Source organism: Fundulus heteroclitus, unplaced genomic scaffold, assembly GCF_011125445.2.
Source record: "Fundulus heteroclitus isolate FHET01 unplaced genomic scaffold, MU-UCD_Fhet_4.1 scaffold_43, whole genome shotgun sequence".
In the NCBI taxonomy this organism is placed as follows: domain Eukaryota; kingdom Metazoa; phylum Chordata; class Actinopteri; order Cyprinodontiformes; family Fundulidae; genus Fundulus; species Fundulus heteroclitus.
In genome coordinates this window covers 2,916,200-2,942,124 of record NW_023396846.1, presented here as the reverse complement: position 1 = coordinate 2,942,124, position 25,925 = coordinate 2,916,200, and the positions used below count along the sequence as shown (strand labels likewise).

Genomic DNA, 25,925 nt, shown 5'->3' with positions numbered 1-25,925 from the left:
CAGAAAAACTGCAACAAATAAATCACACTGGTCAGCCTATAAAGTATAACAACACTGTAAGGAATGATCTCCTAAAACGTTCCTTTGTCCACCTAAGCTAAACCTTTAATTAGGCTGAAGGACCATTCCACTTTTTATTGGCTTTATGCATGAAGTGGGAAATATTGTTCAACTATGAATATATTGACTGTGTTATCAGCTGAAAGTATAAAGCATATATATTGAATTAGAAATGCCTAAAAATATAGACCAATTTGGTTTGTTGTGTATTGAGCTCAGCACAAAATATTAAAAACTTAACGCTCCCCAAAAACTATTGGGCTGCAAATCTTAATGAAAACTTTATTTTATTTTATTCCAAGGTTGTTGTTGCACAAACAAAGCACTGAAAAAGTAGCCCACTGTGGTTTGCTTTGGATCCAGCTCAGCACCAGCAAAGAAAAAAAAAACGTAGCACTTTATTTTGAAGCGGCGGTCTGGGATGACGTCATCGGCTGAAATTAAAATTCATAATATCTCCGAAACCAAAGTAGCACAAACGTTAATTTTAACGGCACAAACATGCACAAAGCACTAAAGAAGTTGACCACTCTGGCTTGCTTTGGCTCCAGTTCAGCACCAGCAAAGGAATAACAATGTAGCGCTTTATTTTGCAGCGGCGGCCTGTGGTGACGTCACCGGCCGAAATTAAAACTTATATTATCTGCGAAACCAAAGCAGCATAAACGCTAATTTTAACGGCACAAACGAAGCACTAAAGAAGTTGACCAGCTTGGTTGGATTCCAAGCAAAATGGGGGGATGGTGAACTCTAGATGAACTTAACAAATATGCTTTAATATCTTCTGTTGACAGTAGTGGCTACACAGCAGCTAGACCCGTTATCCAGAAGATAGATTTCGGCATCAGAAACAGGACTCCACACTTTGGTTGCGTTTGTGCTCTGAGAGAGGAGGGGCGGGGCATACCCGACCCACCTGAACTCGGCTTTTTATTAACCACACCATGTGACAAAACCAATTGATACATTACTTCCTTTTACAAATCTGTGAAATAAAAACATAAATCAGAGCATAAACCTTAACATCTTCAAAACCAAAACAGCACAAACGCTAATTTTAACGGCACAAACGTGCACAAACGAACGATTACGCACTAACGATTCCGTCTATTTAACTGAGTTTTTTCTGTGAGTGGGGTGTCAGCTTCACGCAGCTCCGGTAAAGCCGTGCTGCGGCGGAGCGTGCGCACACACACACACACGCGCGTATACATATATACTGTAGGACCCGACAGAGTTTGCCCTGGAAATAGGGACGGCTGGATTCCGTCAAAAGTCCGGTTTCTGTCAAGAAACTCTAATAAAAAATCCATATCGCTATCAGAAGATGATAGCTCCACGGAGCTTCCATCACTGTCACTAAGTACTTCATCACTCTCTGCTTCGTACAGAGCACCAGTCGTCGCCGTCTTGGAAAATAGACCAGTTCATTGTTATTGTTTTGATCCGGGGTTTTCGTGCATTGTTTTCCCTCTATGTGCAAATTATACATCAAAACGTAGGTCTTTTCGTCTGGATTCAGGAACTGTAACCATCATTGGTGTACGATTTTATAGATTTTTCGCAAATCACCTCAGACCGGCAACAACCCCAAACCCTCCCCAAATTGAGCAAGTAAGCTGCAGTTGACTTTTCCGTGCTGAAGACAGCCAGCCAGGGCCGGTCCAGCCATAGGCGTACTAAGGGGCCGCTTGGGCCCACTGGTGCAATGGGGGGTGGCCCAAAATGTTTTTTTTTTTTTTTTACAAGTAACAATTAAATAACTTGAACCACTAATATAAATGAATGATCATAAAGGAACTTGTTTAATTTATTTTGTATTCAGAAGTTTTAAGAAAACATTAAAGTATTTTATGTATTGTTGTATTATATGTATGTATTCATGTATGTATGCATGTATGTATGTATATATGGAACAGCAAATATCTATACATATATGGAACAGTCAATATATTTCACCTCACTAGACAGATTAAAAAAGAAACAGTGGATCCATCCCTCTGGAAACGTGGATTTTGTCGACCACTAAGAAGACAGTTTCTGGTTAACATTTTTGCATGTGGTGTTTGTTGCTTCTGCTGCTTATAAAAAAGCTTCTGTGTTTGTTATAGGACATTCTTGGACTTAATGCTGGGAGGATTATTACTACTCCTTTAACAACTATTACTTAGTTGCTAAAGGAGGCCGATCTGACCCATAGCCTTTGGTGAGCTTTGGTGACATTAAGTATTGGCAGCCTTTTTGAGGAACTTCCCAGTACAGGATTTTGACCAAACTAACAGAGTACAATCACCCGGTGATACTGGACACAACCATGTTAGAGGCTAACGCTTAGCATGTTGCTAATCGGACGTAGCTCTAGGAAGGTCTCACCAACTTCTGCTTCAGAGTTTGTACATCCTTTAGACAAAAATCTCCAGAAGAAATAATTTGGGCTATAGAGCACCACCCACCTGTGGGAAATGGCACTACACACCATTTTGGTCAAATGTTGAGTTCTGGGCCCAGATTTGGTCAGGCTTAGTTGCTAAAGGAGGCCAATCTGACCCATGGCCTTTGGTGAGAGTTGGTCTCACCAACTTCTGCTTCACAGAGTTTGTACTTCCTTTAGTAGTTTGTAATGCCTTTAACATTTTTATTCACATATTTAATTTTTTCATGCCACATTGAAGTATTTAATCATGTTTTAATAACACCAATTTTCCACGCTGCTTGGATGCAGATCTTCTCCTGTCGGCTGGTTTTGACGAAGACAAATCCTTTTCACACTCAGAAGATTTGATTTAAAATCCCCAACAATAAGAGCCTACGACCAAGGAACTCGGAAGCTTTGCCTTTGATGGTTACGCGCACCACCAGGCGGGCGCCTTCTTCAACTTCTTCAGAAGTTGAACGATTCTAGTTCTGCTTAGCAGCGTGATGAACCTCAGCGTCTGTCGTTGTTTCCTGCGTCTGTAAATCCTTATTAGACGTTCGTTTGTCTTATCCACTTCCCAAAAGCCGACTCTGTCAAGTAAATTCACCAAAAGTTGCCGTCTTCGCCTGACTCTCCGCAAACAACGACGTTTCACCAAGCATAACTGCCTGAATGTTACGGGCGCCGCCATTTTTATTTGCTTGATTCCCTCCTTCAAACCGAGAGAGCAGCAGTACCACAGATCGCCACTAGGAGGTGAGGAAACCAAGGAACCGAGATAGCGTGATGTGTAAACGGTCGTCAGAACCAAGCTTGGCTTGGTTAACTGATCCAAGCTCGGACCGAGCTCAGCATGGATCGGTTTAACAAGGGTAGTGGAAATGGGGTTTATGGCACTAGGATGTTTTCATTCCAATACTGAAAAGTGGCCAGGTATCGGGTATCGGGGCGAAAAAATGGCATCGGCGCAGCATTATTAATAATAATAATAATAATAATGCATCAAACTTATATTGTTCTTTTTGGACACACAAAGTCGCTTTGAAAAACAATTTTTAAAAACACAGAAATATACGAAAAGTATACTACACAAAAAAATTTAAATTTAATGTATTTAATGTATTTTAATGTATTTAAAATTTAAATACATTATATTAAATTAACAATATTTCTGATGAATTGTTTAACATCAGATTTTTCTCCCTGTCTCCTCAGACTGAGTGGCTGTAACCTCTCAGAGAGAAGCTGTGAAGCTCTGTCCTCAGTTCTCAGCTCCCAGTCCTCCAGTCTCAGAGAACTGGACCTGAGTAACAACAACCTGCAGGATTCAGGAGTGAAGCTTCTCTCTGCTGGACTGGAGAGTCCAAACTGCAGACTGGAAACTCTCAGGTACAAAGTTCTCCATCCTGTTGAAACCAGATTTATGTCCATTACCTGTTAAAAACATGATGGAAATATAAGTTTATTTACACTAATCATGATGCAATTTTGACACTATACAATACTTCTGTTCTACAATGTGAGATATTTACACACATAGTTAACAATCTATACAGCAACATATATTATATCTGCAATGTACATAACACTACTGTATATTGTATATATTTTTGATTATCTGACATTTTGATATTTGCGCACTGGTTGGAGCTGGCTTTATTCTCGTTGTACATGTTTGGAACATGATGTACAATCACAATAATAAACATTCTGATTCTGTTATATTATTCATCTACAAACAACTATACGTTACTTCAATGCAGAGAAGCTGAAAACAACCACCTGGGCCCCCACCAGTAAGGGGACCCGCTGGTTACCCAGCCATTTAACACTACCCATTAATTATTTATGTGTTTTGAATAAAATAATTAAGATTTACAATCACAAAAGTAACAAAAATGTAACATAATGCATCATCAACTTCTGCTCCCCTTTCCATTTACTAAAATGGACTATTCTGTTTCAGCACATAAAGATCCCAGAATGCAGTGCGCTGATTGAGCAGCAGGAGAGATGAGAACAGAGAAAGATGAAGCAGAGCTATCAAAGCAGAGCTGGAAGCAGAAAAAGCAAGAGAAAAGAAAACGCTGTTATTCTACCAAAATGGTCTGAAGCCCTGGAACTTTTAGAGTTTTCTGTTTTAATGCATTAAAAAAAAAAATAATAATAATAATAATAATAATAATAATAATAATTGTCCTGCCTTTTGTTAAAAGAGCAATAAATTCATGGTGTGAATAAATTACATAAATAAATGGATTGTACTTGTATAGCACTTTAACTGTTCTTGACAACCTCCAAAGCGCTTTACACTACAGTTCAGTCATTCACACACACATTCACACCCTGACAGTGGTGAGTTATGTTAGTAGCTACAGCTGCCCTGGGGCAGACTGACAGAGGCCAGGCTGCCATGCACCAGCACCATCAGGCCCTCTGACCACCGCCAGCAGGCAATGTGGGTGAAGTGTCTTGCCAAGGATACAACGACAGAGACCAAAAGAGCGGGGGATTGAACCAACAACCCGCTAATTCCAGGACGAACTCCCAAACCTCTGTGCCACCGGAGGTTCATTTAAATAAGATAATAAATAAGTTGAGTCTTTAAAATTAGTCCAAGTACATCCATGCCAAAACAGTTAAAAAGGTTTGAATAAAATAATTAAGATTTACAATCACAAAAGTAACAAAAATGTAACATAATGCATCATCAACTTCTGCTCCCCTTTCCATTTACTAAAATGGATTATTCTGTCGCAGCACATAAAGATCCCAGAATGCAGTGTGCTGACTGAGCAGCAGGAGAGATGAGAACAGAGAAAGATGAAGCAGAGCTATCAAAGCAGAGCTGGAAGCAGAAAAAGCAAGAGAAAATAAAAAGCTGTTATTCTACCAAAATGGTCTGAAGCCCTGGAACAGCCCCAGATCTCATTAGACTTAGACAAACTGTATTGTCATTTTGTATGTACAGAGTGTATCCAAAGCGTTGTGTTGTGTACTATTTAAATGGATTATAAAAAGTTGGTAGTGCAAAATAATGATGCAAGTGTGGTGCAGAGTTGAGTTAGAGTTCAACAGTTCAACAGCCTGATAGCAGCAGGGAAAAGGTGTTGCAGAACCTTTTTCCAGAAGGCAGCAGGGAGAACAGTTTATGGTGGGGGTGTGAGGGATCTCTGATGCTGTTAGGGGCTCAGGACACACAGCGATGGGATGAAATGTCCTTATTGCAGGGAAGAGGAGCCCCGATGATCCCTTCTGCTGTCCTCACCACTCTCCTCATGTTCTACCAGTCGGAGGCGCTGCAGCCTCCACACCACACAGAGAGACAGCTGGTCAGAATGCTCTCTATGGTGCTTCTGTAGAAGGTTGTGAGGATGGGCGGGGGCAGGTGGGCTCTCCTTGTCCTCTGCAGGAAGTACAAGCGCTTCTGTTCCCTCTTCACCCCCAGGAATTCGGTGCTGCTGACCACCTCCACAGCTGAGCTGTTGATGAGCAGTGGAGCGTGGCAAGGCCGGTTCTTCCTGAAGTCGATGAAGGTCAAGCTGTTAGGTCTCTGCACCAGCCCACCAGCTGCTCCACTTTCTCTCTGTAGTCCTGGTCGTTGTCGTCTCTGATCAGGCCCACTTGTGTAGTCAGCAAACTTCACGATGTGATTGGTGGTGAACCTGGGGACGCAGTCGTCTGTCATCAGGGTGAACAGCAGGGGGCTCAGGACGCAGCCCTGAGGGGAGCCCGTGCTGAGGGTGATGACATCACAGGTGTTCTGACCGACCTGGACTGGCTGAGGTCTGTTGGTGAGGAAGTCTAGCAGCCAGTTGCGAAGGGTTGTGCTGAAGTCCAGATGTTCCAGTTTTCCTACCAGATGCTGTGGGATGATGGTGTTAAACGCTGAACTGAAGTCCAGGAACAGCATCCGCACATGGGTGTTCTCCTCCTCCAGGTGTGCCAGGCTCAGGTGAAGAGCAGAGGAGATGGCGTCCGCAGTGGAGCGGTTCCGCCGGTAGGCAAACTGGAAAGGGTCAAATGTTGGGGGGGAGACTGGAGACGATGTGTTCCTTTACCAGCCTTTCAAAGCACTTCATCATGATGGGAGTCAGAGCAACAAGCCGGACACCAGCCAGCTGACCTGCACACTCTCTGAACACCCACCCTGATATGTTGTTGGGGTCTTCTGCAGGTTGACTCTCCTTAGACTCTACTCGTCGGCTGTGTCAAGGCAGAGTAGCTCCTCTTCCTGATGGGGAACAGCTTTCACTGCTGGAGTGCTGTTTAGTGCCTCAAACCTCCCAAAGAAGTTATTTAGTCCATTGAGGAAGTCAGCATCAACTTCACCCAACTGGGGGGAGGGTGTGTTGTAATCTGTAATCGTCCATATGCCTTGCCACGTGCTCCTGGTGTGGCTGGCATCGTGGAAAAGATCCTGGGAGTGCTGGGAGGAACATAAACAGCAGTGATGCTAACAACAGTAAACTCCCTGGGCAGGTAGAAAGGTCTGCAGTTCACAGTCAAAAGCTTGATGTCCGGAGAGCAAAAGCTAGTGACAGATCTGGCATTTTTACACCATTTGTTGTTGATGTAAACACACAGCCCACCCCCTCGGGTCTTACCGCTGTCGGCGCAAAATGTAGCTAGCTCCTCCAGGCTAACGCCGTCATCCGGTATCGATGAAGTAAGCCATGTCACCGTCAGGATGAAAGCGCAGCAGTTACTCAACTCACTCTTTGAAGAGAGTTCAAGTTGTAGATGATCTATTTCGTTGTCCAGTGAGCGGACGTTGGAGAGCAAGACAGATGGAAGCGGCAGTTTGTAGGGGTTAGCTTTTAGCTTAGCTGTTAGCCCACCTCGACAGCTGCGCTTCCACCGCCGGTCACACCGCCTTCGCTCGCTCCTCCTCTGGTGTGTGCTGCTTGGCGAGTCCGCTGCATTGTGGGCCTCTGGGACTTGTGCCTGAAGCACTCCGAAGTAGCGTAAACAATCGAGAGCAATTGTATAGTTTGTAGCGTTCTAGGCGGCATATTTTTGTAGAAATGCTTACAGGTTGTCGGGAGACGTAGCAGCTGCAGCCGTCAGGGTGCCGCTGGAAGTATATACATTATACGTTAAGAAAGACATTTAGTTGTTTGTTAAAAATGCATTAATCCCCAAAATGACTAAATTAAGTATTTAATTTAAACACAATCAGATTAGTTCTTAATGTATCACATATAGTCACTACCTGCTCCACCATAACCTGACAAAGAATCAAAAGAAAAAGATTATTTGTGCACAGGCAACACCACGACTGCTCAACTACCCCAAAAACCAGGACCCAATGTTTTTGAAGGTGAAGTTGCTTTGGGCTTGAATTTCTTTGTGAGAGAAATAATATAATTATCTCTCAGTTTCCCACAATAAAGCAGAACATGAGTGGTAGATAGTTTGTCCTTTCCATGTCTCAGTTTCCTGGTCATCACATCCGGCAGAGTTGATTCAGCACATCCCAAACACATGCAGGCCAGAGCCCAGACTGACAGGGAAACTAGTGATGAGACAACAAGAGAATGGGATGCAGTAAGTGGGAAAATATGGGGAAAAGGTTAATAAAGAGAGCGCACTGAAAGACTGGATCTGACTTCAGATGGGAGATTTCTCAAAGACATTCTGCTGATGCTGCAAGTGTGAAATATGTGCTCACCATTCACTGCTAATGCCACTGATCCAAACCACTGCTTTATTCTTTATTTCAGCTTCAATTCTTGGCTCCATCAATGATATTAAAGCGATCTAGACTCCAGAACAATGGTTCTACTGGGACCACCAGTATCTTTGGTATTTTAGGTCCAGTTTAAAGTTTGCTTAAAGCCAGAATCTTCTGCAGAGTTTGTGTCAGTTTGCAGTTTCCAACCCAGTGAAGCTCTAGTCAGGATTCATCTGGTTGAATATGTCAGACGTTACTTTTTATTACCCACAGAACTAAATACAGTTTGATTTCTAGTTTATTTTAATTAAAACCAGCTAATCAGCACCTTCTTGAGCACTACGTTCTCATGTTAACATCATGTGTTGAATTGTGTGTCTGCAGCTTGTCAGGCTGTCTGGTCTCAGAGGAAGGCTGTGTTTCTCTGAAATCAGCTCTGAGCTCCAACCCCTCCCACCTGAAAGAGTTGGACCTGAGCTATAATCATCCAGGAGACTCAGGAGTGAAGCTGCTGTCGGCTGGACAAAAGGATCCACACTGGAGACTGGAAGCTCTCAGGTATGGAGGGATAACGGTATAGAGGTACTTTATGACAAAGTTTGGGCTGATTTATGACCTCATATCATAAATCAAAACCTCCTCAATTAAATCCCAGCCATCCCTCTCCTACTCCTCTTATCACTTGAAGTCAGAATAATTGCAGTTTATTTAAATAAATCTAATGGTTAATTAGGAATAGTTTAATGCAGCGTCCCACAGTGGGAAGATTCAAGATGATAATGCAAATCCTGGCAGGCTCAGCATGATGCTCTTTTAGTGAATATTAATAATTTTCAATTAAGTAAGCACACCACAAATTTTTAATCAAGAGAAAAGATGCATCTGTGTCTTTGTGAGTTATTTAATTCAAAGGCGAGAAGCATTTGAATGTCTCTGTCCTCTAATGTCACCCAAATGCTGACAACCCAGGGACCAGACCAGGAAGCTGAGCCGTAGTTTAACACTCCTCTCTGCAGCTTCTGTACTGTTACCCACCCATTATCCTATTGAGACGGTGTCTTTCCCACGGCCAAAACTGAATAGATCAAAGGCGGATCTAAAGGGAATAAATCGTAAAAATCAAATAAAAATCAATATGACTCACCATGAACCAAAAATAAAACAGTGAAATGTGAAAGAGTTACTAAACAGTTGCTAAACAGTCTCTTTCAAGGGTATTAAGCTCCTACACAATTACAAGCAAAGTGTAAGACTGGAATGACCTGGAAGGTTAAAACCTTTTTCCAGGCTTAAACTGTATAAATATGGATATAAACAGCAAGCAAAAATATTCAAAGAAGTTATTGTTGTTGGTGTGAAAGCTCAGAATTAGATGAGCATGTGAGCTTCTTTATCACAGGAAAGTTATGCAGGTGCATCCAGACCAAATTTGATCAGAGTTACATACATCAATAACATTTTCCAAAATAGTCTGTTCCCCCAGGCGTTTTGAGTCATGTTAGAAGAGATGTAAAAATGGTGTTTCTGGAAGCAGTGAGAATCTTTACAAGCTGAGTTTTAGAAGCAGTCTGTGGTATTTCCTGACCGTGTGTGTCCTTAAGACTGCTGAGTTTTGTTTTTTTGTCCTATCAGAATAATTTGTTTTGTATGTTTATTGTTCTGGATCTTTTCTATCAGCTCATTTAGCTGACAGCAGATATGGCTAACTAAGCTAACTTTTTCCCTTCAGTTGGTGATTCTGATCATGTTTAGTTGCCTTGTTTGATTAATCTCCACATTATCAGTGATTGAAGAACATAAAACAGTTTTCATTTGTTCCCAGATCTAGTTTGGGCTCCAAATAAAGGCCTGTTAGGTTTACTAGACAGCATGTGGCTGTAATGATTTGTGTGATCTACTATTATGAGAGTTGTGATAACATCAGATTATAATTTGTGTTTTCATTAGTTTATTATAGTTTGTAGAACCACACACATGCAGAGACCTAAATCTGCTTATTAAAGAAAGCAGAAAGCATCACTTGGCCTGGTCATTGGATCTGGGGTCATCCAGGCATTTAACCAGAGCTCACCCTGTGATCACCACCATAGTGAGACTGACATTAATTTTAGAAATGATCATTACAAGTGGAGTAGAGGATCCAGATTCTGGCAGTGTAAAAATGAACTAAGAAACCTGATGTTAGAACAGACACTGAGGTGGAAATGATGGTGATGGTGAGAGGACTTCCAGCCTGCAGGACTCTGAGCTCCAAAAACAAATGTCAGAATAACATTTAAAAGATGCAAAAAGAAAAATGTAACTAGTTTTCTGAATAAGTGACGATGTTTCAGTGACAGGAAGAAACAGGAGGAGGATGTTCAACATTTAGAAAAGATCATCTAACTTGCAGAGAAATAAGTAGAGGAACTGATCTAGAATATGTAGTAATAGAGAGAATAAGAAATAAGGTTAAATTAACTATATTTAACTATTATAATCCTTGTATAAAGTTAGATGTGAATCAGTTAATGCAGAATAAAGGTGGAGATAATCAGTAATATGTGGTGACTTTAATGCACATGGAATATCCATCCATCTAACAATGATCCAATTACTAATTACTACCTTTAGTTTTATTGCATCAGTAACATTACTGCAGGTTCCCAGCGCCTATAGAATACATTTATTTAAAGTCTGGTCAGGTTGGTTCTTCTCTCCATTTGGTACCTGGCCCAAACTTTCAGCACCACCAGTTGTAGGATGGAGGTTCTGCCTTCAACCAATCAGTTGATCTGCATTTCAAGGCTGCAGTGAGCAGCAGATTGAAGAGGTAGAACTTTGCTGGTCCCTCTGACCGTCTGAGGTGAGACCCAACAATGCAGAACTGGGTTCTGGTGATATGTTGGCTTTAAAAGCTGCTTTGAAGCCTCAGATCCATTCAGAACTCATCTAGCTTGGATCAGGACCATGTAGCCTAGATCAGCGGTTTTCAATAGGTGAGGCGCTCCTCCCCTAGGGGGCACCAAAGAGTTGCAGGGGAGGCGCTAAGAAATATAAGACAGCGCTGCCGCTCAACTCTGTGAAACTGGTCATCAGCATCTGAACGGGCTGCATGATCAGTTCTGAGAGTATTTTGGAGAGGAGCCACTGGAAAACCAGTGGGTCAGAAACCCCTTCTCTTTCCCACCCACAGTCCGTGATGAACTGAGCATCCAAGAGGAGGAGGCTCTTGTTGAGCTCAGCTCAAATCTGGACTTAAAATAGAGACTGGTGGAAATGACGATTACACAATTCTGGTTGAGTGTTGAGAGCGAGTTTCCCCATGTGTCCACCAAAGCCATGAGTCCTGATGCCCTTCACCTCCACTTACATGTGTGAATGTGGGTTTTCCGCTCTCACCCTGATCAAAAACTAATACCGGTCAAGGCTATAAATGCAGGATGACTTGCTGCTGTTTCTTTCTTCTCTACAACCCAACATAGAACAGCTTTGCACATCAAAGGCGCGTCCTCATTGTTCACATTGAGAATGCTTGAGAACATGGTTGTTAAAATAGCAACAGGTTTAAATTGTGTATAATTAACCTAAAAAGTAAATCACAATATGGAATATGATGACGTCTGTTAAATTCAGCGTATTTTTTTTTATTATTATTATTTCAGTTGACGTCTCCTGTTGACATGAGTTCAGTTTGACGTTGACGTAGTTATCTTTACCTATTCCAAGGGGAGGCTTTATTTTATTGACCGTATTATTACACTGTTACACATTGATCTATGGGTTTGTTTATCAATGTAGATCTATAACCTCATTGGTGAATCAGGCTGAGTTTCATCAAGCCTGTATGGTCTGACATTTTCCCCTCAGCAGGAACACTTAAAGCACTCAGGGGTTCATGCTGCGTCTTTATGCTGATCCAGCTGCCGATGTTTCCCTCTTTTCAGCTCCATGAACTTCTAGTTACAGTTTATAACCATCATCACCTTTCACAGCGACAGGTTTCTCATCTCAGTCTCTGCTCTGACCAGACAAATCTCCTCTATTGCTCTCCTCAGGGCGCTCTGGTGCATAATTACCAAGCTGAAGGCTCAGTTTTAAGTTGTTATCTGAGCGTTTTGTTTGTGGTCAGAGCGGACGGAATAATGACTTTCTGCTTCGCTTTTAGCCCACTAATAGTCTTTATTGGGGAATCCTACAGGAAATATAGCACTTTTTATGCATGGCAACCCCAGAGTTGATGAGTAAAGGTGCAGATTTTCAAGCTCTGCGTCTCTCTGGTTCCTAAGTGACGGTAGAAAAAAACACTTTTATTGGTAACGTCTGGTATCAGCATAATTTATACTAATGATATTAGTTTGAGGCGGTGAGGTGGGCAGATTTTACCCCCATTGGTGCTCTGCACGTGAGGAATAAACAGTGGGAAAAATGCATAAATAAATAGTGTAAAGGGTCCTTTAGAGGGAAGAGGAGGAATATTGGGTCTGAGCTGAAGCCCCTGATGTTACAAGTTCCTTAAAATGACCCTTAAAAGTCCACACCTAAATTACATTTAACGTAATTATGCTCACCTGAATTAACGAGCAAGGCAGCATTCCATTGAAGCACCGCTGGTTCTAACCTAACAAAATAGCATGAAACACAGCTACTGACTCTCCTATTTACTTTAATTGGGACATTTTGGTACGAGTGGAAGGACATTAAACGTAGAGATTCACGTTTTGAAGGCTGGCCGCTGATAAAAGCACCTGGGTCTGAGGGAAGGGAGGAGAGAGGAGCAGTAAGAGCGTTGAGGCACAGAAACACAGAGCATGTAGTTAAAATAATGCAGAATTAATAAAAACAAAACTTATACAGCAGGTGGCCTAGTATTGGAGTCAGAGCCGTGACTGTGGGAGCTGAGTTTTTTCCACAGGAGAGGATGACTAAACGGAGCAGAGCGTTTCTGTTAGGATTATTATTCATCTGGCACAAGGGACCTTTTTAGTTTATTATTTGCTCTTTGAGTGAAGCAACCACTGAGTTTGGTCTCCATATTCACAAGCATGGAAACAGGCCTGCAACGTAGGGTTAGCTTGGTGTTTGCTGGCTTTAGCTTTAATTAATAAGCATTTAAGCAAATATTATTGAACTGTGATTTTAGATTAACACCCTGAGTGTTTTTATTTTAGTGTTTTATGCAGAGAAGCACTTGTTACTTGTCTTTATTTCATTTAAAGGTCCTAAAGTAGATTTATTTATTCACCTTTTTTATCTTCCTAAATAAAAGGGGGAACATTAACACTTTATACCAGGGGTGTCCAAACTTTTTTAGTGAGGGCCAAATCCAGAAAACTAACCAAAGGGCCACATTAGAGGTGCCATATTGCCACATGAATACTGTGTGTATTTCTAAGTCAGCTATAATGTGAAGAACATTGCAGGCAGTGGGAGCAGTGATGCTGTCCTTTGATTGAAGGATGGCTGACATGTCAGCAGAAAGTTTGGTGGTTGAGACACAAAGGACTTCACAGAGATGCTGTCAGTCATTCTGCTTCTCAGTCTGCTTTTGTTCTGATTTAACAGAGAAAATCTTTGTGCACATCTGGATGTTGAGCCCAACAGGCTCATCATTGTTTCTGCGTGGCGTCTGATCAGAGGAAACTTGGCATTATCCAAACTCTGAAAGAATTCAGGGAGGGAGAGAAGCTGATGTTGACTCTGCAGAGAATCATCACATTGCATTTCAATCAGTTCTAACTGCAGACTCTCTTCCACTTCTTCTGCATCCACCAGGAAGGAGGTGGAGAACAGCTGGATTTGTTTTTCAATGACAGAAAAGTCTTGGAGACGCTGGTTGAATTCTGTCAGCAGAGATGCAATCACAGACACATATTTCTCCTTTTTAGCAGAAAGGTCGGCCTTTGGAAAAGCAGACGTGATTTCAGACAGAGCAGGGAAGTGTGCAGCATTAAAGCCTCGTAGTTGTGTCTCAAAGAGGCGGAGCTTTACCCAGAAGGCTTTCAGGTGTGCATATAGGTGTGGCACCAGCTGTTCTTTGCCTTGTAGCTTCTTGTTCAGTGTATTCAGACGATGTGTAAGATCAACTAAAGATGCCAGGTCTGCCAGCCACAGAGGGTCACTTAGTTCATGAAGAGGTCGGCCCTTCTCTTTTAAAACCTGCTCCATTTCTGATCTCAGCCAATCAGAGCGCTGCAGCACAGAGCACGTGAATTTCCCACAGCGACACTAAATCCACTGCAGGTTGTAATGTTTCATCATCATCATCATCATCATCATCATCATCATCATCATCATCATCATCATCAGAGCCCAGGTGTCTGTCTGCTCTCAGCTCTTCTTTCTTTCTCTGGATTTTTACAACAAGTGGACGTGTCCAAATGTTGGACTGGTCCTTTCTCAGTGGAGGACAATGTGTGTCTGAGAGACATGTAATGTCCATGTTTGCTGCTGAAAGAGACTGATGGTCTGACCCCCCCTCCTCCTTTCAGGGTGGAGCCTGCTGGAGTCCGATGGTTGACACCAGGTCTGAGGAAGTGTAAGTGTGTTTTTCATTTGATTCATGACAACAAAGCAGCTCACATTCAACCATCTTCAAACTGTCCATCACTCATTCAGGAGTCATCATCAAAGTGTCAATAAATGATCAATAACTGCAGCTGGATTGTCTTTGTTCTCTCCATCAGATTCCTGTCAACTCAAAATCGACACAAACACAGTGAACAGATACCTGAAACTGTCTAAAGACAACAGGAAGGTGAAATATGTGAAGGAGCTTCAGTCATATCCTGATCATCCAGACAGATTTGATTACTGGTCTCAGCTGCTGTGTAGAACTGGTCTGACTGGTCGCTGTTACTGGGAGGTCGAGTGGAGAGGAGAGGTTTTTATATCAGTGAGTTACAGAAGAATCAGGAGGAAAGGAGACATTGAAGACTGTGTGTTTGGATGGAATGATCATTCCTGGGGTCTGAACTGCTCTGATGATGGTTACTCTGTCTGGCACAATAAAAGACAAACATTCATCTCCTCCTCCTCCTCCGTCTCCAAAAGAGTAGCAGTGTATGTGGACTGTCCTGCTGGTATTCTGTCCTTCTACAGAGTCTCCTCTGACTCACTGATCCACCTCCACACCTTCAACACCACATTCACTGAACCTCTGCTTCCTGGCTTTGGGTTCTGGTCCAGTTCTGGTTCCTTAGTGTTTCTGTGCTGATTGAGTCTAAAGAGTCTCCTCCTGTCAGAGAAAGCCTCTCCCTGTAGAACAGATAGTTCAGTCTGTTCATGTCTGTCTCTTTCACTCAGAAACACGTTTTCACATTCATGGATTCAATCTGTTTCTTTGTGAAACTCTTCTAAATGATTCCTTGGAAACTTCTTCCTCTTCCAGTCCTTTAAAGATGGAAGCTGGGATTATTCCAGGATCCACATGTTGTTTTTCTGCCTGTTTCCAGTCAAAGCTTCACTCTGAATATCAGCATGTTGACTTTCTCACTTGGTTTTTTACTTTCATCCATCACTCAGATTTCATTGAAATGTTGGCCAGTTTTTCTCAATCTCTGGACATTATCTGTTTCTGTCGGCTCCTATTTTTCTAAACACTTTTTACATTTAGATGTTAAATCTTCCTTTTGTTTATTTGCTGCAGTTCTACTTCATGTGTTTTAATGAGTAATAAACTGATTTTCTTCTCCTGTGTTTGATTTATTTGGGGCTCATTCTCTTCTGTTCCTCTGATCAATTTTCAATATTTCAATAAAACTCTGACGCTTGTTTCAATAAAACAGATTTTTTTCTATCAACACTGACTTTTAAAAAGTCTTAATTTACAGTAAAACATTTCCATCTTCTTTCTGAGATGTTTTAAATGACAGATTTTGTTCTTTAGTTGAATAAATCAGCAGCAGAAACTCAAAGCAATGATGAAATGATATTTCTGCTCCATCTTTCCAAACCTTGAAAACACATTGAGAATGAAAGAAGAGCCGACGCTGACAGTCTGGGACTAAAATCAGCTTCTTTACTTCCAAACTGCTGACTTGGACAGACTGAAGACCAGTTTTTCCTTTTCTAGCTAAACTCCTGCGGCACCAAACCAGAAGCTGAACCAACACCAACAACAGAACCACATGGAACATTTCCACATCACAACTTCTTCCTATTCTGGACTTTTAGTTTTACACAGGAAACGTGTGAACGCGCACACAGAGCCGCAGCGTGCACGGCGTCCTGCTGCTCCTCTTAAAGGGACAGTCCCACATTTTCAGCTTCAGGTACCTGTTAGCCCTGGGCCAGACTGACAAAGGCCAGGCTGCCACACATCTGACCACCGCCAGCAGCAATTCAGGTTAAGTGTCTTTGTCTCCTATTGGTCGGCTGTGTCAGGTAATTTATGTCTATAAAGGTGAAAATGAGACATTTTTGACCAATCTGTATAATATGATTGAATTTGACTTTGTAAAGTGCCTTGAGATGATATGTTTCATGAATTGGCACTATTAAAATAAAACTGAATTGAATTGAAAGGAATTTTTGAGTAGAATACGTCCAAAAATAGATAAATCTTTCTGTAACCAACTATCGCCAAAATTAGAAACATTCTGTCCAGGAGTGATGCTGAAAAACTAGTGCATGCATTTGTTACTTCAAGGCTGGACTATTGTAATTCTTTACTATCAGTAAGTCCACAAAATGCAGTTCGAAGTCTTCAGCTGATTCAAAATGCTGCGGCAAGAGTTCTGATGAAAATCAACAAGAGGGATCATATTTTTCCAATTTTAGCTTCCCTTCATTGGCTTCCTGTTAAATCAAGAATAGAATTTAAAATTCTCCTTCTAACGTATAAAGCCCTTAATAATCAAGCTCCATCATATATCAGAGCTCTGATTACCCCGTATGTTCCTAACAGAGCACTTCGCTCTCAGACTGCAGGTCTGCTGGTGGTTCCTAGAGTCTCTAAAAGTAGAATGGGAGGCAGATCCTTTAGCTATCAGGCTCCTCTCCTGTGGAACCAACTCCCAGTTTTGGTCCGTGAGGCAGACACCCTGTCTATTTTTAAGACTAATGTTAAAACTTTCCTTTTTGACAAAGCTTATAGTTAGAGAGCTCATGTTACCCTGAGCTATCTCTATAGTTGTGCTGTGATAGGCCTAGGCTGCTGGAGGACATCAGGGTCTAATTTTCTCACTCTACTGATTTCTACTGTTCTTCAGTCTACTGCTCTCCAGTTTTGCATTGTATTACATTGAAATGACTGTCGTCATTTCAGCTTTTAACTTTTTGCTCTCTCTCTTTTTCTTCATAGTACACAGCAAATGTCAGAGTGTTAAAATCACAGAGTTTTGATGACCAGAGTATAATTCATACACTTTGGAGTAAACTGGGCTTAAAGTACACTTGTCAGGTTTCACCAGAAACGCTCTCAAGTGTTAGTATATTGGTTTAGTGCTGATGTGGAACTGTTGTAGTGTGAATGGTGGGATGATGAACTCTTTGAGAGTCGTTACTTTCCCGTCCGCATATGAGTTTAGGTTTCGATACGTCATCAGGTCGACTATGCGTTGTCATTGGTTGAATCATGACGCAGCCTCGGACACCAGTTTTCAACGGACATCCGAAACCGACATTTTGATTCCGCGGGACTGTAGGTAAGAAACCACCAAGTGAATCATGCCGAATATTCCTGTTTGTCTTCTTGTTTTAATTCTCATAACTAAATCACTAAAAACGCCAGTGTAGAAGTAGTTTAACTAGCTAACTTACTATACCAAAGGTAGCTAAAGTAATTGCGAATGTTAAATCTAGTAAAACTGTTTTTTTTTTCAGCACTCATAGCTACCGCAGCCTTGTGCAAAATTGACTTACGTTAGCCAGTGTTTCCCGCAGCGCTATCTTGGCGAAACTCGCGCTAACGCCTCGCCAACATTTCAAAAAAAAAAAAAAAAAAAAAAACGAACCTAACTCGATGTGCTTGCATTTGTATTTGACATTAATACGCGTTTTTTTGTTGTTGCTTTCACGCGTGCATATAGTGAATTGGAGGGAAAAAACAGGCAAAACGTCGTCCACGCAAAGCCTGTGCCCCCCCCTCCCACAACTCACCGCCTCACCTTAGCTGGGGGAAACACTGCGTTAGCTAGCCTTGGAAGTTAATGTTAAGTTAGAGATTCCCTGAAATGATAGAGTCTGAGTTTATTTGCACTACATTTGGAATCGTGCATGTTCAATAAACCAATTGCATTTTTATGTTGTAGTAATCTGTGAGGAAAACTACAGCAATGCTTTTCAAAGTGCAGTATCAAGGAAAGAAGAAGTACATCAAACTCAATGGAGCATCATATCCAGCATTTCTCAGGGAGAGTGTGACAAAGTGGGTGAGAACTCCATTTGTCTGTTTATATACATTTGGTAACATTCTGGTTTGTCCGGTAACATGGCCACTTACTGCCCCTTGTTGGTCATTGGCTTCTTCAACTTCTTCCTCTTCACAGTCTGGAATGAAGGCCCTCTTTGACCGGGTTGACATCTTCTCCACTGCCTCTTCCTTGGCCTGGAAGTCACCACTGAGGGTAAGTTAATGTTTATGGCATTCTTCACTTCGTTCTCTTTATAATTTAAGTTTAGATTAGAGGTGGTGTAAACCGAGTCATTGACAGATTTTTTTTTAGCAGTGATGGAAACATCTGAAGGTCGAATCAGGGTTCCTACAAAGTCTAGAAAGTTTGGAAAATGCCTGATTTTAATTTATTTCTTCAGGACGTCAGATGTAACTAAAAATATAAATAAAACTGGCTGGTAATCATTATTTTTTGTTTAATTTTGTGAGGCAGCCTCTGTTACGATGCACATCTCGTGTAATTCCATGTATTTGGCGCCTTGTGTATTCGACTGGCGCGCAAACATCTAGGCCTAGCTACATTAAGAAATGTTGCTTGCTGTCATTTTATCGATAACTGACCAGAAGATGATAAATGTGATGTGAGCGCTATGGGAGAATCAACCTTCACCAGCCATTCGAAAGGTAATTGGAGACAAAGATAGAAATACAATTATGAATTTGAATGAATTCCTTAAAAACATTAATTCATATCGAATCAATATATATAGTTGTAATGTTGAGGAGAGGGTCTTTCCATCGTGCACGTTTGTGTGAGCACTCTGGTTTCTTTTTACAAAAGTAAAAGTTTAAATTTGTAACGTCTGCAGCATTGTATGCAATCGAAAGTTTAGTTTTTCATGATGCTTAGAAGATTAAACTTTCGGGAGTGACCACCACGTTTACCAGAGTGAGTTCTGTAAATATTCGTGATAGTAACCATAGCAACGGGCGTGACAAAGAAAATCTGATATGACAATATAGATCTGTGCATCATGTCTTGCTGTGTAAATACATACTAATAGAGCTGCCACTAAAAAGAATGAATGAAACAAGCCAGTGTTGGCTGAATATGTTTAGATTCTGTTAAATAGTCTATTGATAACACTTAAACACTCTTAATAATGTTTATTTATTAAAATAATATTTTAAGGTATTTAAGGAAGATATTCATGTATTATACTAATTTTTATCATTATTATTATTCCAACCATCTACAAAAAACTCAACCGACAACAAATATACAAAGATATAACCACATTTTTAAGAAATATCCAAAGAGTGATTTAATATACATAAGTTGTATTTTCATTGAAGATTCTAATATTTTAACTTGTAGTTTTCTAAAGGGGTGCTGTTTATACTATTTATATTCTTTAATTGTGTTGCTGCTTGAAAAATGGATTTAGGGACCTTAAAAATGCTTGAAAAGTGCTTAAAAATTGAAAAGATAATCAAAATTTGTACAAACACTGACTATGAACTCTTCATATATTACAAACTGCATAATCTAGCCTATATGCTCCTATATCCTGTAAGTTCATGATTAAAAATGAAAATGTGAATTAAACTGAAAGCTATTATAATTAATAGCTTATAGTCTTATAATTAAAATATGAAAATTAAAATAGAGTAATAAATTATGGTGCACAGGACAGGTTTCATTTGGAGGCTGGCTCCATTTATTATCAAAACAAAAATAAATCATAGATTAGGTGGGTGCGGGCGAGGGTGAACCTTGCGCCGGGCTGTAGAGCGCAGGCTCGTCAGGCAGTGACCACTCGACGAGGAGGCCTTATATGGCCTACGCTGTCCTCGTCAGCGTCCTCACCATTAGGTCCACCAAACCTAGCTCCTGGAGCAAATTGTGAAACTCCTGAAATCCTCCAGAGGGTCTGGTGGACCCGAGTACAGCAACAATGTCCCCTATGCAGCTGTTTCTGCTCTCCAGAGCATATACGAGCGGTGACTCTCTCAGTTAATGCTAATGATAAACATCTAAAAAAGATGGCCGCCAAGGGGTTTCGAAACTCTTGCCTCTGACGTGCATAAATTTCACCTCAAACTTTTGTTTTTACGCGTGTCAATTTCGCTCTTGACACGCAAATGGACACAAAGTGGTCAAGCGTATAACTAGACGTGGTTGGCGCAAATTTGACACGCTATTCGTGTCTGGTGTGAACGCACAGTTACACAACCACTGGTTTAGATGTATGTTTATATGAAATTTTATTCTTAGCACCATGCTAGTCTACTGTAGCTTTGCCCATTACGATAGAAATAGTGCTAAAAAACATTATTGTTCTCCAACTTTGTTGCATTTTTAAACAACTTTTTCTGTACTCAAAGCTAAAGAGAAGTTCAGCATACCAACTGAGACAAACATGTATGTGCTGGATGACAGTGGAACAGAGGTTGACGAAGAGGTCTTCAGCGACATCCTGGAGGAAAAAGCAGACATCCTGTGGACCATTGTTGATGTTCTTTCAGTTTCTGGTAAGTGGTTGTACAATTACAATGTACATTGCAGGGTTACAATATAGGGCTGTCGCGGTGATGGATTTTCCCTTGGGGTAATTTTGAGTGTCGCCATTTCTTTATTTATGTTTGATTTATTTGTTGCTATAGGCCTATAAATAAGTGTTACGATGTGGTAAGCATGCACAAAAACGAGTACATTTTAGTAACCAATGTAACCGGATCTATCAGCGTCTCTGCGCATTGAAAAGCTGTCACTCAGCCCACAGTTACAATGGGAACACACTGTCTTTGAATGAGTCATTATAACCCCTCAAAAATGCTGATTCATTAAAAGATAGTAACACAAGGTGTTAATTATTTTTAACTTTGAGCTTCACTTTTCAAGGCTCAGCTGACCAGCAATGCGTCGCATGGGTAACGCTGAAGCTGATGCGATTTAATGCGTGACTCTCTGATTTTTGTTTTCCGTGGCTTCCTCGCGCTGTGGATGCTGACCAGCGATGTTGCTGATGCCATTCATGGTAAATGCCCTTAAACGATTAAAAGGATGACACAACATATTTGGCTTTCCTGCAACCTTTTCACAGGATCTGTATGACTTGATCTAAAAGACAGATGCAGGTCATCGCACGCGCTCAATCGATCAATCTCATTCACTGTTTAGGCTTAAGTGCAAATCTACGAAGCCTCTACAAATCACCATGATGAAAACAGTCTCATTATCCTTTTTAACACATTTAACATTCAATACACATGCATGAATTTCGAAACAAGAAAGGTATTGCCTTATGAAAAAAGAAATCACGCGAATATCGCGATTGCTGGGATTACTTGCATTCCTCTGCAGTTGGCTTGTCAGTAGCGCGGTAATGCAATATTGCGGTTATCGCGACAGCCCTATTACAATACCAATGTGTTAACATTGTAATTTATTTGCTATCACAAAACCAAAACAGTAGCTTCTCACCAATGTCTTGATTTGAGCTTTCTCTGTTAAAGTACCTCTTTGCATATTTCTAACCTTATCTCTTATCTGTTCAGTGTTCACATTAGGATGTGAAAAACTACATTTGAGATAAAATGGATTAGCCGGTAAGACTGTTGCCCCGAGTACCTCTCAAAAAACAGTCAGTCTTGCCATCTAGTAGTTATTGTATCATGGCCTAAACTGCTTAAAGTCTGGCCACATTACGCTACCAAAACTCATGTAAAAACTATGCAATGACAGGAGAGATGAAGGACCGAGCACGCCATGATCTCGTCAGCATCGTTGTTGCTGAAATGTTTGAAAAGTATGGGTAAGTAAAATGCTTTATGGTGCATGATTTGGTAAAGTGTATATTCATAGTATTCAATTGCATATATGGTAGTTGTAATCAAAAAGCTCATTAAATGACAACTGTGGCCATTGAGCTGTGGCCTTGCACAGATCATAGATTTTCCGGTGTGTTGGTTTTAATACATAACATTTATTCCACAGACGTGCTCCCCCTATGGATAAAAGAGCACAGTATGCATTGGGGATAGTAACACTGTTCCCCTCTCTAAAAGATCCCTACTCCAAAAAAGGCTATGTGAGTACATATTTAAAATCTTAATCTTAATAAACAAATGAATAATGTTCTGGTGCATTTTAGAAGTCTCACTCTTCTTTTCCAAAGATCTCTATTAATTCATGCTGAAACTATTTTTTTATACATTTCCATCTTTGTTGAAACTGTCTTTAGGAACACTTTTTTGACATAGACAGCAATGAGGGCTACATTTAACCTGACTCCGCCAGATAGATTTGCTCCGCATATCCATCTGGAAACCTTCCGTTGAAGTAATTTTGGGGAGGGGCGAAAATACTGGTTAGCTGATTGGCCTATGTTGGTGATAGACGGGCCAAATGAACCAATCAGATTCGTCGTCGCTCGTAACAGAGCGACGACGAAAACACAACCACAAGCCAAGCTACTCTTGCTGCTGCAGGTAAAGGCTCGTTAGCTCAGCAAAGAAATACTCTGTAATGCCGATAAAACTTGCTCGATAGCCACGCTAACGCTAGTTTCATCGGCTGAAGCCGCCATGTTCTTTAGACTGAACTGTCGCGTTTCTCGTTGCGTCACACCTCAACCCGCCTCAAAGCCAACGCTGATTGGACGTTCGTTTGGTGAACGGCTCCAAATTTTCTTTAACGGAGAGTAGCCAGACTGATCTGCGAGTGAAACCTTGAAAGCTCGCGAGATCATGATGGTCTCACGAGGCTAGGCTACATTGCCTGGAAGATTAAAAACACACAGCGAGAACTCAGCAATGGCGGTACCAATGGGGGTAGGAGAAGGAGCTCTCGCACTATAGGCAGCAGCGGACCAAACTTAGAGAGAGAAGTGACTAAAGTGCAGCAGTTGGAGGGAGACCAGTGTCGTGAGGCCATATCTTTACTGAAACACAGCACAGACAACAAACAGATCTTCATGAAAATGAGAGAAACCTTCCAGCACAGGCAAAAGTTGATCCATGATTCTGAGCAATGCAGCACAGTGCTTACTGTGTTCCCAGGGTTTCTAGACACAAAAGGCCTGGTAAGTTTTTTTTGTAAGCACATTTTTTTTGCAATGCCAAGAACAGCTGTTCAACGATAAAAACCACTACCACTATACCACCATCATCAATACACATATGCTTGCTTCCTTCCCTTAGGTGATGCAAGACTTTGACCTGTTGTTTGGAGTTGAGACTTCATCAAAACTCCTTGAGAAATGGGATTTACTGAAAGCCAAAGTAACACAGCAAGCCAAGAACATCAGCAAGACACCCCTGCTTGACCACCTTATCCAGTCTGCAGAGGAGAACACTGAAGAGGATGACGAGGTCCCAGGTAAATAATTGACATGAATCTGGTGTGTATCTTTCAAATGTCGACAAATGGCTGTGTAGACAAATATATTTTTTAGGGCTGCAACAACAAATCAATGAAATCGATAGTGAAAATAATCAAAAAAGAATTTCATTATCGATTAGTTTGGTCTGTGACGTCACTGTGGAAAATCCCAGTCAGTGATGTTACTTCACAATGGTGAAAAACGCATTTCTATGCATAAAAAGCATCTGAAAAACAGAGCAGAGATCGCAGAATTTGCTGCTGTGGGAAAATTGCACTGTGTGATGTTTTATGTGTTTCGAGGTGTGTTTTCCTCAGCATTTTACGCAAAGTCCTGACAGTAATCTAGTCTTCGGTAAACTTCACTGAATAAGCGCAAGTCTGTGCATCAATCAAACGGTGGTCGGAATGGAAGAGCAATGACCCTTGACTAAAATACTAATTTTGATCAAATATGTTGTTTGATTTTATATTTATCTTTAAACTCTACATGAAACAAAACTAATTGTTTTTTATGAGAGCAGTAACTGTAATGAGATTATGTAATTGTATATAAATGTTAAAAATCTCATACATTTACTGAATAATAATACTGTTTACTGTAATACAGAAAATGTAATATATGTTACTGTAGAACATTCAACCACACACCTCATAATGTATAGTCCACGAAGAATATTTTTCACAATGTATAGTCCACATAGATTAATTTACTAGCGTTTTCATTAGATTCAGTTTGCACAATGTTTGAAGGAGAGCATTGTGCAGAATAAAATTTCCCTGATAAAATACAGGCCTTTTAATCCAACCAATTGATTAATAATTGACAGGTTAATCGATTATCAAAAAAATTGTTAGTTGCAGAACTAGTATTGTTATTGAAAAGAGTTTTAATATTGATGTAGTTTCAAAGGTTTTGTTCAGGTGTATATCATACTTAAAGCAGGTGCTTCTGCCTCCTCAGGTTGGGATAGTGACATGGCCTCACTGCTACTGTTGGTCTACCTACTGCCACCACCTCCAAGTGGAAAGAAGGGAGCTGTAAAGATCAGTACCCGAGAAGCTGTGGACCATGTAGTCAAATTTCATAAGGTCAGTGTGTCCTGATCTCCCATGGCAATAGCCATTGTCAAAAGGCAATTGTGTAACCCCCCAGATTATTGATCGGTTTCTTTTTAATGTCACCTCCACAGAATTTTAAGTCTGATAATTTATGTTTTGCCTCCTTGAAGTGCATAGCGAATAGAGAGTGGGGTTAACCTCTTTTGACTGCAGTCTTGAGCTCATTCATTCTTATTTTTAGTTGTCTGTTTGTCTTGCCAACGTATTGGAGTTTGCAGGGATATGTGATAAGGTAACCAACATTGATGACCTCTCTGTTTAATTCTTTCTCTTTGTGTGACCGTGGTACAAAAACCTTGGTTGCCTTATAACATGCTATTCTGCATGGGAAGCTAACTGTGCCATCAAAGGTTTCTATCAGAGTGTGTCTTATCCATCAAAATGTATTGTTCAGTGTAGATGAATTTCAGTTTATTGTTATCTTACAGTCATGTTGCAACCTTCAGGAGCACTCTGGTCCAAACCAGCAGAGGCAGCCCTACATCCTGGCAGTTGGGACGTCAAGAAAGCACATCCACGAGTTCTACATTGCATTGGATGGTCATCTCATTCCCTGCAAGGGCAAGTCTTCCCTGTCAGCCTTTGATGAACTTTTCAAAGCACATTATGTTTTCGGCATCTCCTACGACCAGGCCTTAGATGGCATGTACACGTTTGTGCAGACCACCATCTACAACATTGATGTAGGTCATTCTCACGAAACTCCCAGAGTCAAGGATCTAAGAGCTAAGCTCCTTAACTAAACAGATGTTCAGATGCTTTGTTTGCAAGTCTAGTTTTTTTACCGTTCAAGTGTTGATCCGTCATCTCAAAGTTTTCCATGCCTTTTATCCTGGTAAGAAGTTTCAATTGATGTGTGACCAGAGTGGATGCCACCAGAGATTTTGGACTTTTTCAGGCTTTAGAAAACATCTCCATAATAAACATAGCGCTAAAAGTCTAGATCAAT

The 25,925-nt window shown here is 40.9% G+C and overlaps 1 protein-coding gene and 2 long non-coding RNA genes across 3 annotated transcripts in view; all 3 read left to right on the top strand.

The window, feature by feature from the left end:
* LOC118560425 (NLR family CARD domain-containing protein 3-like) overlaps positions 1–15,324 on the top strand; it is a gene marked incomplete at both ends in the record, with an annotated part of 30,821 nt that extends 15,497 nt beyond the window's left edge. Inside the window, 2 exon segments of the mRNA XM_036131413.1 lie at positions 14,624–14,670; positions 14,819–15,324. Coding sequence (XP_035987306.1) covers positions 14,624–14,670; positions 14,819–15,324 — 553 coding nt within the window.
* Positions 15,325–22,245: 6,921 nt separating this feature from the next.
* Positions 22,246–22,752, top strand: LOC118560471. Its single transcript, XR_004929375.1, has 3 exons — positions 22,246–22,286; positions 22,469–22,562; positions 22,716–22,752. It is a non-coding gene; the product is annotated as an uncharacterized LOC118560471 (long non-coding RNA).
* A 1,011-nt stretch (positions 22,753–23,763) lies between these two features.
* Positions 23,764–25,596, top strand: LOC118560469. The gene is made up of 3 exons (XR_004929373.1): positions 23,764–23,851; positions 24,819–24,946; positions 25,423–25,596. It is a non-coding gene; the product is annotated as an uncharacterized LOC118560469 (long non-coding RNA).
* The last annotated feature ends 329 nt before the right edge of the window (positions 25,597–25,925 follow it).